The sequence below is a fragment of the Ipomoea triloba genome, chromosome 7 (assembly GCF_003576645.1).
Source record: "Ipomoea triloba cultivar NCNSP0323 chromosome 7, ASM357664v1".
Taxonomy (NCBI): Eukaryota; Viridiplantae; Streptophyta; class Magnoliopsida; order Solanales; family Convolvulaceae; genus Ipomoea; species Ipomoea triloba.
In genome coordinates this window covers 1401889-1417389 of record NC_044922.1, presented here as the reverse complement: position 1 = coordinate 1417389, position 15501 = coordinate 1401889, and the positions used below count along the sequence as shown (strand labels likewise).

The 15501-nt window shown below is 36.0% G+C and overlaps 3 protein-coding genes across 3 annotated transcripts; 1 reads left to right on the top strand and 2 right to left on the bottom strand.

Moving 5' to 3' along the window:
* Positions 1-259: 259 nt before the first annotated feature.
* On the bottom strand, positions 260-1588 carry LOC116025406 (vinorine synthase-like). Its single transcript, XM_031266627.1, has one exon. The coding sequence runs from the start codon at positions 1586-1588 to the stop codon at positions 260-262; it is 1329 nt and encodes a 442-aa protein (XP_031122487.1).
* Positions 1589-7421: 5833 nt separating this feature from the next.
* LOC116025405 (vinorine synthase-like) lies at positions 7422-8756 on the top strand. Its single transcript, XM_031266626.1, has one exon. It carries the CDS (start codon positions 7422-7424, stop codon positions 8754-8756), a length of 1335 nt encoding a protein of 444 aa, XP_031122486.1.
* A 177-nt stretch (positions 8757-8933) lies between these two features.
* On the bottom strand, positions 8934-13214 carry LOC116024963 (LRR receptor-like serine/threonine-protein kinase EFR). The gene is made up of 3 exons (XM_031266006.1): positions 12679-13214; positions 9725-11842; positions 8934-9537 (listed from the first exon to the last, which is right to left on the bottom strand). Exons 1-3 carry the CDS (start codon positions 12908-12910, stop codon positions 9137-9139), a joined length of 2751 nt encoding a protein of 916 aa, XP_031121866.1. The 5' UTR covers positions 12911-13214; the 3' UTR covers positions 8934-9136.
* Positions 13215-15501: the final 2287 nt, after the last annotated feature.

The following is a 15501-nucleotide window of genomic DNA, read 5'->3' as shown; positions in this document are numbered from 1 at the left end:
TTTAATTTCATGACTAATGACTAATTACTTGTTATTATTATTGCATATATTACATGCCATAACCTCAATATTCAAAGAACAACAAACTTACTTCCCCTACTCACCCTATCTACAATCATTATTGTAGAAGCTTCTATAATTATTATTATCATATTACCCATTAATGGACTATATATCATCCTATTATTTTTCCCAATGGGTATTATACTATTATAGAAGCTTCTATAAATATTATTTGTTTTAAAGAGTGGAGGGGAATTCATAGCTTTGGTTTAGGAGGGGCAGAAATATAGGCAAGAAAGTGGCGGTTTTGCATTAAAGTATGCATAACCTCCTTAGGCAATCCAATCCACACTTCCACTGCTCCACCAATGGCGTCTATGAAAAGCACCGTTGAATTCTTGAGCATAGTGACCACCAATCTTGGCTTTCCCCAACCGAAGTCAATATCGTAATAAGGTTGTCTAAGCATACTACTTGTGTACAACGTTGAAGAACTTTTGTTGCGCACAATTTCATGACCTCTCACAAACGCCGTTTGCAACAACCCTCCTTCGCCGTACATCTTCCTCGCCGCTCCGTCGTTGACCGCTCGGAGAGACTCGCGTATTTTCCCCACCAATTGAACGGCGGTTACGACGGTGCCGTCTTTCGCGGCCTCGCAGTGGACGGTGGCTCCGTAGGCTAAGCTCCCTAGACAGTTGGGCGGCAGCGGCGGCTCCATCCTGCCCCGCAAGTTGACCATGCAGGATAACGGCACGGTTTGAGTTGGAGGGGTTGCGTTTATCACTGCCGCCCATACTAACGCCGTTAACGCTTCTGTGCGAGACGGACGAAACCTCTTGTTGTTTTCCTTACATATCAATTCTTCTCTGAGTTGGGCTACGGCGTCAGCAGGAATGACGAATCTTTTAATAACCTTGGATTTGTCTTCCTGCTCGATTGCCTCAGCCGCCATCCTCACTGATCGTTCAACGACAGAAGTATCCGTCAAAGGAGGGAATAAGATGCTAGGTTGATCGGAAACAAATCCATTCCCATTCATATCACAGCCGCGGTTAATGGAACCCCACGTTTCAAAGAAGATGGCAGCGACTAAACCATCGGCAATGGCGTGTGAAACGAAAAACCCAATAGCTATTCCCCCGCAGCTAAACCGGTTCACCTGAACCGCCAGCAAAACCTTTCCTACCGGTTGGGGCTCGTAAACCCTTGCATTAGGAATCAGGTGCTTAATCTTCTCCATTTCATCAGGATTCTCCAGTAAACAAGACATGATTTCATCAGCAACATCGGCAACAATAAACTCGACACCTTCGTCGTTACATTCGATTGTTACCTTGTCCTCCTTCACCCTCCCCGCCAGCGGGTACATTAGAGACAGGGTTTTGGAGAGTGATTTCTTCAGCTCATCAATGGTGTTGATATACTCATGAGAATAAGCTCCGGGGGAATCGTAGAAGATGACGTCTGGAATCTTGATGTTGAGAGCTAGTTGATCCAGAAAAGAGAGTTTGTAAGTCTTGAGACTTTGAGGAGTGGGAGAAGATGGCCTCACTATTTCTTTGCTCCGAACTTCAACTTTCATGGCTGCTATATTTCGATACTATACAAGCTAGAATTGATTGAGGATTGAAGTGAAATTAATTGAATTTAAGGAGAGATATATGTCCTTGAATTTATAATCATAACCATTCACTCCATCCAAACTTACACTAACCACGAAATCATTATTAAATTAAGGCGTACGAATCCACACAAATAAGGAATGTATTAAACTATGTAATAGCCTAATAGTAGTCGAGATTATTAATATTTTGTTTATATTCAGTATTGTCAATATAAGTTGGCTTGCGGGTGAGGGGCTCCTGTGCGATTGTGCGGTTAAATGAGAGTCATTGATTTTGGCTAAATAAACATGTAGGATCAACAATGAATAAAAAACATGCGGTGGCAATTTGATTATTTTGCATCTAAGTCAAATTTAAAGTTCATAGTTTTCCTTCTTAAGGTACGTGGTTTTTGTGCTTTAGGTCCATTTAACTTTGTCAAATTTAAGGTCAATTTGGTTATTCATTTGTATGTTTAGGTGTAGTTATTGATCATTGAATTGAAACTAATTGAATTTACAGGGTATTTGGTTGGACGGTAAGAATTAGGTGGGAAAAAAATTGCAATTCCGTGGAAAAAGAATAATGCGAGAATAAAGTGGAGTTTAAATTCTAGTGTTTGGTTCGCAGGAATACAATTACTAGGAATTTCAGTTCTAATGTTTGGTATACATGAGAATTGAGAGGGAATAAGTAGTATAAAGTCCAAAATGCCCATGGTTGTTGTTGTTATTATTATTATTTATAATTGACAAATTAATTCACAAATGGTTAGAGACTTAGAGTTGTTGCATATAAAGAATGCAAATTTTGAATAGTTCTACACATAAAAAATTCAAATGAACATACACAAAAGTTGTATATAAATAATGCATATAAAGAATGTAAATTTTGAATATTTGTTGCATATAAAGATTTAAATGAACATACACAAAGAGAAGTCGAAGAATAATATAGACTATAATTTAGAAGGGAATGTCAGACATCAATTTTATGTTAAAAAATAGGATGAGTAATTTTGTCTTAGAATTATCTTTTTGTCTTCCTAAAATCCATGGAATTAAAATCCTAGGTGGCCATGGGATTCTAAATCCATGAAAAATGAGGGAATTGCAATTTCGTGGAATTACCATTCCCTCCAACCAAACGAAAGAATTTTGTTATATTTAGAATTAGGTGGAAATTAAGTAGATTAGAATTGTAATTCCCTCCAACCAAATGCGCTGTTAAGGAGAGATATATGTCCTTGAATTTATTATCATAACCATTCACTCCAATCTAAACATACACTAACCACCGATCATTGTTAAATTAAGGCGTACGGATCCACACAAATAACGAATCTATGAAACTATATAATAGCCTACTAGTACTCGAGATTATTAATATTTTGTTTATATTGAGTATGTCATCACGGAAGCATTGTTTATTTATTTGTTGATAAATGTGTTTGAAATTCAATAGGTCCAAACACTTGTGTGGATCACGGTCTAAAAACAACATCATTTTATTTTGCGTAATTTTTTTTATGTGATCCGCTGCAATATACATTTTTATAATTTAAAATTGTGAATATATAGTTCTAAAATTGTGAACATAAAATTCTAAAATTGTGAACATAGAGTTTTTAAATTGTGAATATGGACATGCGTCCACCTTGCAAGGTGGACCCGGGTTCATAGCATAATTTGCCACTAATAAGTCCGATGGTTCGAATGGGCTAGGTCAAAATTTAGTGAGCTAGCGCAATAGTTCGAGTCACTCAAAGTTATTCTTTATTACATAAGTGATGTGGAACAAAATATACATAGACTTTATATGAAGCTCGTCTTTAGTACTCCGTATTTTTTAATAAGTTTTTAAATAAAATTTTAAGATTATATTAATAAATTTATTATAAAATAAAATACTTTAGGAAAATAAATAAAGAAAAATAAAACTTATTATAAATATTATTCCGTATATTATAGTGTAAGCCAAATATTAATTTTTTTATTTAAAATTTGAAAATGAATGTTCAGACTGATCGAATGGTGTATAAGTTTATATTTGTTAATGTAGGTGCGCTAGTTTATTAAAATGGAAAGTTTAGAATTTTAATTTGAAAATGTCGAAATTTTTAGTTGAACGCGTTTGTTAAGCTCGGCAGTCTAATGTTTTAGGGTTAAGGCGAAAAAATTTGAACTTTATAAAAAAACGATTAGCTGGAATCGATATACCCAATAACCCGATAATACTAGCCCGATTAGTAGGTAAATTATGTATGAGTTCATATTGTAAGGAGGACTAGCCTTTACAGAATAATTTGCAGATAAGGCTAGCCTAGTACACATGCAAATTTATTTTTTTTATTTTTAAATTACCCTTTGTTTTTCCTTTGAGTCAATTCCTTTTTTAGTTCTAGACTTATGGTGGCAAAGACAATTTTAGTCCTCCATAAAAAAATCAAACAATTTATGGACATAGTTATTGTGACGGGGACAATTTTAGTCCTCCGTCTGTATTTCCGTTTGAAGGCCGTTTGAGAGAGGGGCATTTGCGTCATTTCACGATATCTCCTTCTCTTTATTCCATCTCTGAGTATTTTGTTCTTCATTGCATATTTTCTGTAACAAATGCCCATCAGTAAATGTGCATGCTTGTATTCTAAATTTATTTAAGGAGGTTTGGTTTAAACAGTCAGCTCCAAATAAGCATATTTCCCCCACACATGTTTCAACTTTCAACCATGGGTGACTGAGAAGTGAGAATGGAGTTCATTACTACTTCATGAGTTTCAAAATTTTTAAAAATCGAACTTTATTTTTGCTAAGCTCTTTCCCGATAAGCAATTTCTCTATTTCATCATGTATTCTCGCAATATTCATATGGGCATATTGTCTCTCATGTGGTGTGTATTGAATTATGACACTTGGGGATAGCTAGTAATTATGACATAATTAACCCAAACTGCAGCACAACCAAGAATAGTAGTGAAAATTCAAGCAATTGCAGTATTCTACCAAAGAGTTTAGCTTCAAAAGATGCTCTGCACTAATACATTCAATTTAAGCAGTGAAAAGAAATGAAATTATGAAGATAAGTATATGTTAATTCAAAATTTGTTGAGAAAAATTAGCTAATATCTTGGTTACTGACAGAGAAGAGAGACTTGCCTTAGCTTCATAGATGCGAGGGCTATGGTAAGCTAGGACCTTCTCTCCTTCAGAGTAGAGGTTGGAATGAGTCCGAAACTTCGCCGGACGACTTGTCGATGTCGTAGCTGATTCGTCCTTGGAGCTCACCATTTTCTTTCCCAAATTTCAGAGATTCTTCAACTGATTTCCATGTTAAACGGTTGTAGAGAAACTGATTTCCACAGAGTATTTGCTTCGAATCGTAGGATTTGCTTTAGGTCAACAATCTTCATCACTTCATCCGGCACTGCCGCCTCAACATATTCACAAAGAGTACTACAGCCATCACCCAAAAAATTATATGTTGGTCTTTTTGCCGTAAAATACTAAAGGGTCAGACCGTCTCACGGATCCTTATTCGTGGGATGGGTTAGGTCGAGTCGAAGCAACATGCAAATTTCATACTTGTATGTGTAAATTTCATACTTATATACTCAAATATAATATTAATCAAGAATACAATTTTTGTTAATTAGAAGAGAAAATGTAATACATTTTTTATAATAAGTAATGTTGACAAGTGCCCCATACTTATAAGGAAAAGTATAATACTTTTGAGGAAAAATGTAATACTTTTAAATCGAAATGTAAAAGTATTATATTTCCCCTTAAAAGTATTACATTTACCCTTATAAGTAACAAAAATTTTATTCTTGATTAGTATTACATTTGAGCATATAAGTATTATATTCGCATCTTGATCCGATCCGACCCGATCCGTCTCACACAAGTTTTTGCCAATACTAAAAGATTTAACAACAAATTAAATAGATGCTTAATACCAATCATAATTCGTTAGTAAATTTCACTAATTCAAACACTTAATCTCATGATTTGGGTTACAAGTATGAATACATTTGAGGTGGGGCTAATCGTGAACAATGTGAAATAAAGTTACACTTTATCTATTAGTAAAAATTTTCATAAATATTATTATATTACTCATTAAACGACTATCATCCTATTATTTTATCCAATGAGAATTGTAGAAGCGTCCATATATATATTATTTGTTTTAAAGAGTAATGGGGAATTCATAGCTTTGGTTTAGGAGAGGCAGAAACATAGGCAAGAAAGTAAGCATTCATAAATTATGTATTTTGAACACAGATCGTTTAATTTACCTTACAAGATGGACCCGAGTTCACCTTGTAAGATGGACTTGGGTCCATAGTATACTGACAAAAGTACAAATCCACAATATATACATAGGAACAAAGGAAAAAAGAGGGTATTTAAAAAAAAAAAAAAAGTTGCATGTGTACAATATACTTCAAACGCATAACACGTGTATTTGACGCGAGTAACGTTTGTATGGACCGTCTCACGGTCTCACGGTCTCAATCCGTGAGACGGATAATCAAAGATTCGACCCGTCTCACGGACTGAGACCCATGAGATGATCTCGCACAAGTTTTTGCCGAAAAACGCATATGTCTTATGCGTTTATGGTTATGCACATACACATACAAAAATATTAGAAATGCATACACTGTACACGTTCAACCATTTTTAAATTAAAAAGAATATACACACAATAAGTAAATCGTATTTGGAAATCACTCACCTATACGTAAAATTGGTATCTATATGATAAATTGTGAGCAATGATCTAGAATCAAGATCTAACAATCTAGTGTGGAGTTACACCCAATATGATAAACTCTTTGTGGGCACTGATAAGTGCATTCATGTCCATGTTTTACCCATATATAGACTTATTTTGAGTGATAAATACTTTGATTTTATGCGAAAGTGTCTTCATTCCTTTGTTTATAGCTTTAGGTGCATAAATTGTTGAGTTGAGGAGAATAGTGTGATTTTGGGGCATTATATTTTGGATGCAATTGGAGTTAATGAGAACCTAGGTGATGCTAAGAAGATGACTAAAATACTTTTACATGAGAGTCAAAGAATAGTGCATGTTTTCAATGGTCTTGATCAAGGCCGTCTTTTGGATTTTTGTTGCCAAGTTCTTGTAAATAAATGACACCATATCAAAAGTATAATGATGCTCAATTAATTAAGAGAGAGAAGTGAAAAGTAAATTACAACTTTGATAATCAAAAAATTTGGGGGAAGTCTAAAATTAGTGAAGGAAGAGTCTTGCCCTCTTCAATTGTGGTTTGTGATTTAGGAAAAAACTGATGAATTTTATGCAAGGTAAAAAGAGGCATGAAGGAATGTGAGCTTAATTGCAGAATATTTATTTATTTGTTAAGCAACAAAGGTCAAAAATAGATATTGAGTCCTCTAAATTGGGCATGATTAACCGGTAAAAATGGATCTATCATTTGAGCAAATCAAGACAAAAGTGAAGCAAAAAAGCCTAAAAGCTTGCAAAAACCTATTAAAAATTAAAATGGATGGTTGGAGACGCCTTTAGCTGAGTTGTCCAACTCTTTATAATATATTAATCCTTGCAAGTTCCATGCATACTATAAATTAATCCAATTCAAATTCCGGAGAATATAGGGATTGCAGATATACAATTTAATGAACACATGGGTTGCAATCTCTGATCTGGAGCAGATTATTAAGCCATTATAAAGGCCATAGTGGTGGAGCTTCTTCTATCATCCAATATAATCTTGTCTACCTTAATTGTATCGGATATTTAGCAGCTAGCTTAGCCATGAAAGTTGAAGTTCGGAGCAAGGAAATAGTGAGGCCATCTTCTCCCACTCCTCAAAGTCTCAAGAATTACAAACTCTCTTTTATTGATCAACTAGCTCTCAACGTTAGGGTTCCATTCGTCTTCTTCTACGACTCCTCCTCCGGAGCTTATTCTCATGATCATACCAATACCATTGATGAGCTGAAGAAATCACTCTCCAAAACCCTGTCTCTAATGTACCCGCTGGCGGGGAGGGTGAAGGAGGATAAGGTAACAATTGAATGTAACGACGAAGGTGTCGAGTTTATTGTGGCCGATGTTGCTGAAATCATGTCTTGTTTACTGGAGAATCCTGAGATGGAGAAGATTAAGCAGCTGATTCCTATTGGAAAGGTTTATGAGCCCCAACCGGTAGGAAAGGTACTGGTGGCGGTTCAGGTGAACCGGTTCAGCTGCGGGGGAATGGGTTTTGGGTTTTTCGTTTCACACGCCATAGCCGATGCTTCAGCCGTGGCCATCTTCTTTGAAACCTGGGCATCCATTAACCGTGGCTGTGCTGTGAATGGGAATGGATTCGTTTCGGATCAATCTAGCATCTTATTCCCTCCATTGAAGGATACTTCTGCCATTGAACGATCAGTGAAGATGGCGGCAGAGGCAATTGAGAAGGAAGAGAAACACATGATTGTTAAAAGGTTCGTCATTCCAGCCAACGCCATAGCCCAACTCAGAGAAGAATTAATATGTAAGGAAAACAACAAGGGGTCTCTTCAATGCCCGTCTCGCGCTGAGGCGTTAACGGCGTTAGTATGGGCGGCTGTGATAAACGCAACTCCTCCAACTCAAACTGTGCCGTTATCCTGCATGGTGAACATGCGGAGCAGGATGGAGCCGCCGCTGCCGCCCAACTGTCTAGGGAGCTTAGCCTACGGAGCCACCGTTCACTGCGAGGCGGCGAAAGACGGCACCGTCGTAACCGCCGAACAATTGGTGGAGAAAATACGCGATTCTCTCCGAGCCGTGAACGACGGAGCGGCGAGGAAGATTTACGGCGAAGGAGGGTTGTTGCGCGCGGCGTTTGCCAGAGGTCATGAAATGGTGCGCAACAAAGGGTGTTCAACAACGTTGTACACAAGCAGTTTGTGTAGACAACCCTATTACGATGTTGATTTCGGGTGGGGGAAGCCAAGACTGGTGGTGAATTTGCTCAAGAATTCAACGGTGCTTTTCTTAGACACCATTGGTGGAGCAGTAGAAGTTTGGATTGGATTACCTAAGGAGGTTATGCAAACTTTAATGCAAAACCGCCACTTTCTTTCCTATGTTTCTGCCTCTCCTAAACCAAAGCTATGAATTCCCGGCTTTTATGGAAGCTTCTACAATAATGATTGTAGCTACTATAAGTACAAGAAGTTAGTTTGTTGTTGTTTGGATATTGGGTTATGGCGTGTAATATGCAATATTAATAATAACAACAAATAATTAGTCATTAGTAATGAAAAATTAATAAATAGAAGTAGTGAGCATGACTAAATTAAACAAAATTCAACTAACACATATAAAGATATATCAACATGAAATACAAAATAGGACTTAAGTTAAACAGGTATTATCATCTAGATGCAAAATATGACGAGCACATAAAGAAAATTGGACTTTAACTTAGCTTATAAATTGCTAACTATAGTTCACCAACAGAAATAGTGTATGTCACAAGACATGTTTGCTTAATTTTATGCAAAGAAAGCCCTCTTAATCTTGTGTAATTCTCTGCTCACTTCATTCATATGTGTGCGATCCATTGGTGATCTTGAAGCACAAGTGAGCCCAATTTTGAAGATGGAGATGAAGAAGCTATGCATCTTCGTCTCTTCAATTCCCACTAAATTGCCATCATTCTCCAACCCTGCATCCGGTGTTATTCCATGGCTACTTCCTTGGCATGTTGTTAGCAATGGGTCTATTATCTTCATAACCTCTTCCGACAATGCCATCTCCACATACTCACAAAGCCTGCTACTTTCGCCATTGAATAAATCATCTATGGGTCTCTTTGCTGTGAACATTTCTAACAAAAGGATTCCAAAGCTATAAATGTCTCCAAATGGGGATGCCTTTGCCCCTATCCCGTATTCTAGGACAAAATAATTTATGAAGAAAAAGAAATCAAACATGATAATTAGTAGAGCATTTTTTTCATAGTTGGGGAAAGAATTTCATAAACATAAGATACTATACATGAATATAATTTTATTTTCACTTAGCCTAGCTACGAAATTAAAACTTGTACGTGGTAAAACTTTTATTAATAGTATTCTTACCCGGTGGAACATAACCAATTGACCCCTTTAATCCAACAGTAATTGTCTGTTCTCCAGATAAATTTTCAATTGTTCGTGAATAAAGTCTTGATATTCCAAAGTCTCCAACATGAGCAGTTAAGTCTTTGTCAAGTAGAATGTTGCTTGGTTTTAGATCACAATGAACAACCACTGGCTCACAATCATCATGGAGATAATGCAACGCAGAAGCTACATCAATTGCAATGTTTAACCTTTGAAGAACACTAAGAACATTTGTCCTTGCATTAGCTGCATGTGTATGTAACCATGTATCCAAATCCCCATTTTCCATAAATTCATAAACTAGGGCTTTGAATTCATTACCTGCAAAATCACAGCTCGAGCAGCATGTCAAAATTGGAACGAGATTTCGATGGCGTATGTTCCTTAACACTTTACATTCTGCAAGAAAACTCTTTGAAGCTCCATCCTTTAGGAGGTCAAGTACCTTAACTGCATATGTTTCTTCCCCACCTTGCTCAAATCTTCCTTTGTAAACAGAGCCAAAGCTTCCAGAACCAATCAAATTTATCTCGGAAAAGCCATCGGTTGCTCGGTGCAAGTCCCTATAAGCTATCTTGGATAGCTTTTCAACTTTGGATAGCTTAGAAGACTGCTTCTTTTTTTCCCTCTTCCAGAGCAACGATAGAAGGGATGCAAGGACCAGAGCCACACTAACACACGTGACGATAACAATCATAAGCTTTAGATGCTTTCTACGATTTCTTTTCTTCACAGGACATGGAGGTAGCTTTAGCTCAGGTATACCACCACATAGCTTTTTGTTTCCAAGCAATGATACATTGGCTACCACAGCAAACACTCCAGCTGTTGGTACCTCCCCTTCTAGATCATTGAAGGAAAGGTTCAAATGTTGCAAGAAGCGGAGGTTTTGGAATTCTCTGGGTATCTCTCCAGTCAACTTGTTGTTTGAGATATCCAAGTAGCTAATGCTTTTCAGGGAAACCAAAGAAGTTGGAATTTTTCCTTCAAAGAGATTGGCATGCATATCAAGATATTCGAGGTTCAAACAATCCCCAATTGTTTCTGGAATTTTGCCCAATAACTTGTTTCTAGAAATGTCCAAGGCATTTAGTGATTTAAGTTTTCCCACCGCAGAAGACAACAGGCCACTAAATGAATTACTAGAGAGGTCAAGGATCATAGACAAGGCAGGCAAGCTAAAAACATGCTCAGGAATGGAGCCATCGAATCTATTACTGGACAAGCCTAATTTATTCATTTTCCTAAAATTTTCTATGTCCGGAGGTATTTTGCCTTCTAAATTGTTGTTTATAAAGCTCAATTCAGCTAAAGATGTGAGATTATACAGAGTAGATGGAATTTCTCCGGAGAATTTGTTTTCTTCAAAACGCAAAACTTGTAGTTTATGTAAGACACCTATCTCCCTGGGAATAGCCCCTGATAAATAGTTTTCTTCCATGCCTAAAGCCAACAAGCTATCTAGATTTTTTATTCCTATGGGTATTGTTCCAGATATCTTATTTCTCCCTAAACGTATAGCAGAGATTTTGGATGAGAGGTTTGATATGGAGTTTGGCAATTTACCTTCAAATTTATTTTTATCAATGGACAAATCATCTAAATAACTACAATTTGAGAGAGAGGTTATGAAAGCCAAGTCATTGAAGGGATCATTGCCACCAAGCAAATTTTTCTCGAGGTTCAAGAACCGAAGATCTTTTAACTTTCCAATATTATCTGGAACTTTTCCTTCAAAATAGTTTTGTGACATCTCAAGATATTGAAGCTTAGAGGCATTGGGAAATGAAATAGGGATAGTTCCATGGAATTTGTTGGCCCCAAAATAGAATATTTCCAAGTTAGGCATTGTGTCTGCTATGTTGCTTGGAATGGTTCCTTGAAGAGAGTTAACCCCTGTTATAAACTGTCTAATGGAAGTCATATTGAAGAAAGTAGAAGACAGTGTACCACTCAGATTGCAGCTGCCAAGCGAAAGGATTCTTAAATCCCTACACTGTGTAATCTCAGTAGGAATGTTTCCCTCCAAATAATTTCGATGCAAGGATAGTTCTTGAAGCAATGAAAAATTCCCAAAAGTTGGAGGGATTCTACCTGCAATTTGGTTTAAGTTTTAGTGAGAATAAATTTCAATCCCCAGTGGGGGCGTTGGCTTTTTGTGCTTCAGTTAATTGAGAAAAGTATGTATGAACATATACTACATTGTAACAGAATCAATAGTATTCAAAAAAAAATAGTAGCTTGTTTTTGAGTGGCGAGGAAAACCCTCAGTCGCTACACAAGAATAGGTCAATAAACTACTCATGTTGGAGGTCGAACCAATAACCTTGTGGTTATCAGGTTAACAGTTTGATCAGCTCGGCTGAGTTGTCCCTGGTACTTAGGGGTGTTAGCGAACAAAGCTTTCAACAAACTACTCGTGTTCGTGTTCGATAAGCGTTCGTTTGTTAAATTAAACAAACATTAACAAACAAAATTTGGAGCTTGCTTCATAAACAAACAGAGTTTGAATAGTGGTAAGCTCGTTTGCTAAGAGATAGTTAACAATCTTACTTGTGTTAGTTAATAATGTTCACGAACATGTTTACAAACATATATATATAATGTTCATGAACTATATTACATGTTGTTCAGGAACGAATTGTGGTCATGAACCTATGCAGCTGTTTGGTTATTCAATGTTCATGAACGTGATTGTTAACGAACATTTTTGTTAACCTTCACGAAGTGAGCGTGTTCGTTAATTTAAAAAACAATAATGAATGCTTAATAAACAAACACGAACTGAATTTTTAAAATCCTTAACAAACGAACACGAATTAACAAACGAACAAGAAACGGCCTCTGTTCGTTTATGTTCGGTTCGTTAACAGCACTATGTGTACCAGTAGCTTCTTCAAATTAGCACGGTACTATTATTGGAAGCTTACCTCGCAGTCTATTTTTGGCCATGTTGATTGTCCTAATCCGTGGACAGCTACTAAGATTAACCGCAGCTAGTTCTCCTGTCAGTCCATTGGTATACAAGTTGAGGTATCTCAGTCGAAACAGACGACCAATTTCTCCAGGAATTTGACCATGCAATCCATTGCTATTAAGATCAACAACCCTGAGAAATGTCAAATTTCCAATATGAGGAGATATGGTTCCCGCTAACCCCATCTCAGGAAGCTCCAAAGCCACAACTCGTTGGTGTCGACGACCGCAACTCACTCCTGGCCAATCACAGTGATGCACGGAGTCATTCCAGGAGCTAAGTAACACTCCATGTGGATCATAAGAAATCTGGTGTTTAAAATCTAAAAGAGCAATTCTATCGGTTTCATTTGAGAGTTGAATTACTGATATGGTGAAAGTGGGAAGCTGGGTAAAACATATTAGGCAAAACAGAAGATGATGAAGAGTACAAAGTGCGGGTGATGATGAAAAATAATAAGAGAGTGATATGGCGGCTTTCTCTTGCTTCATCTTCATCAGCTCAATAAGAGAGTGATATGCAATGGTTTCCTCACGACTGGCAATGGAGTATTATATAGTGCTTATATTCATGCCATAAGTGATATGTGTAACCCAATGGGTAGCTCAAGTGACAAGTGAGCTTTTTTTTATGGAGAAGAATTTTGGGAGAACTTGGGTTCGATGAATTTACCAAAAAAATAAGTGAGAGGTGATGGATTGTCCCCTATGGCCAGCTGCAAAAATTGACCCGCACCGTTAAACGGACGAAGAAAGACCAGGTGAATTTACCAAAAAAATAAGTGATAAGTGTGTGTGACAGGTGATGGATGGTCCCCCATGGCTAGCTCGCAAAAATTGATTGTATTAATTGGCTCAAATTTCATTCACCTCCCAAGCACCTTGACTTCTGATCCAAGCCCTATATCAAGTATTATCTCTTGTCTAATTATGATGTGGAATGCTCTTGTACTTTCTTTTTTTTTTTTTTTAAATTAACCATAGCTTAATAAAGATCCGAAGACAACGTATTACAAAGATAAAGCCGAGGAATAAAATATCACTTCGAACAATCTGACTTAGAAATGGAATTGTAGTAAGTCCGTCACAGCCTGTGATGACCAATTCAATTTTGAGCTAGCATTGTTATCCTAATTATAATTAATTGAAAATAATGCTATTTGACTTTTCAAACATATGGGGGGCGTGCCTACTGGCCTAGGCAATAACTTAGCTTGAAAATAACAAGATAAGGACTAATTGAAGCATGTTTATATATTATTTATGCTCAAACCCATGACCACATAGTTTCTTTTTTTTTTTTTCTTTTTTTTGTAAAATTAAAACATGTGCTCCATCTCAACTAAAAGTTTAAATTGATAATTGGATTGCACATTTATGTTTATATATTATTTATGCTCAACAGGACTTTGACGAACTCAAAAAGAGTAATTAAGCGGAAGGAGTGGAGAATCACACGATACGAAACGTAGAAGAGACATTTTCTATTAATTCACCAAAAATATCAAGTCCTACTCTATAGGGGCAACTCCAACCTGCAAGTTGGTCGAACAATTAGTTTGATAATCACAAGATTCTAAGTTCAACTCCTTATGAAACCTATCTATTAATTTTTCTTAGTTTGAACCGGTCAACTATTGACAATCTAGACCGAATTACCTCCTAATAGTTGAACTTCACTTAAAATGCACCTCGGGTAGAGTTGACGGATTAAGTCAAAACGTCAAAATTGACGGATCGGTCAAAATCTTGGCGGATCCACTATTTAGTATTTACCAAACAAGGCCTTTGTGTTTCAACTTTTATTCATTGGTCGATAGATCAGTAGAATGAGGCCTGGCTAGAGTTGTTCCAGAAAATAATAAAATGAAATATATTACTTTCTTATTAGTATGAGACATAGTATGAGACAAGCTAACAGCAGAGCTCACTGGAAAGAACATATATGCATAATCCATTAATCCACCTGAATCAATTGATTTAACATCATTATATTTAATTAACGACATGATATCATAATCATTAATCCGGAAATCAGTGTTTCAGAATTTATAAATATCATTGCTTATATCAATATAAGATTATCAAATTTTTCATAAAAGTAAATATTTCAATAATACATAACTATGACCTGTATGTCATAATTTTTCATAAAATTAACTGGTGCAATAACAATTTTAGAGGAAAACACTCTCACTGGATAGTACACAAGCATAATTTTTGCAACACAAAATCTTAAAGTTTAAAAAATAGCATAATATATAGTTAACGAAATATTCCGTTACTATAGTTTACACGCATGAAATGCAAATGTATTTAAATAAATAAATGATATAATAGAGGATAAAGTATGAAAAGTTAATAAAAAAATACTAAAATCAAAATATTATGAACCATTTATTTCTATCCACCGTTACACTAACATTTTTTAGTTTCTTTTTTAAGGGCTCATCTTTATTTGCTCTTATTATGTTGGTAGAAATTTTATTGTTAAATTATAAAATATAATAAAATTTCAAACTCAATTTATTATACCGTGGTGCATAGATTGGTTGACGAAGAAAAACCATATAGATATAGTGGTTGGGCCACATGGGGATAGTTTCAATAATGTATATATATCAATTATACCAAAATTTAAGCAAAAGTCAATTTGGTAAGGCTATTATTTACTTATAATAATATGAAATGGTTAGCTGTTTGAATCCTATAGGACTTTTAATTTTTGAAGGCAAAAAATTAATTCATTAAATCACGAGCAAGAATGTTTACGGAAA

Coding starts and splice junctions, on each gene's coding strand:
- LOC116025406 (XM_031266627.1), bottom strand. CDS start 1,588: ATGAAAGTTGAAGTTCGGAGCAAAGAAATAGTGAGGCCATCTTCTCCC.
- LOC116025405 (XM_031266626.1), top strand. CDS start 7,422: ATGAAAGTTGAAGTTCGGAGCAAGGAAATAGTGAGGCCATCTTCTCCC.
- LOC116024963 (XM_031266006.1), bottom strand. CDS start 12,910: ATGGGGTTAGCGGGAACCATATCTCCTCATATTGGAAATTTGACATTT. Junction 11,843..12,678: donor GGCCAAAAATAGACTGCGAG/GTAAGCTTCCAA, acceptor ACCAAATTGCAG/GTAGAATCCCTCCAACTTTT. Junction 9,538..9,724: donor AATTGGTTATGTTCCACCGG/GTAAGAATACTA, acceptor ATTTTGTCCTAG/AATACGGGATAGGGGCAAAG.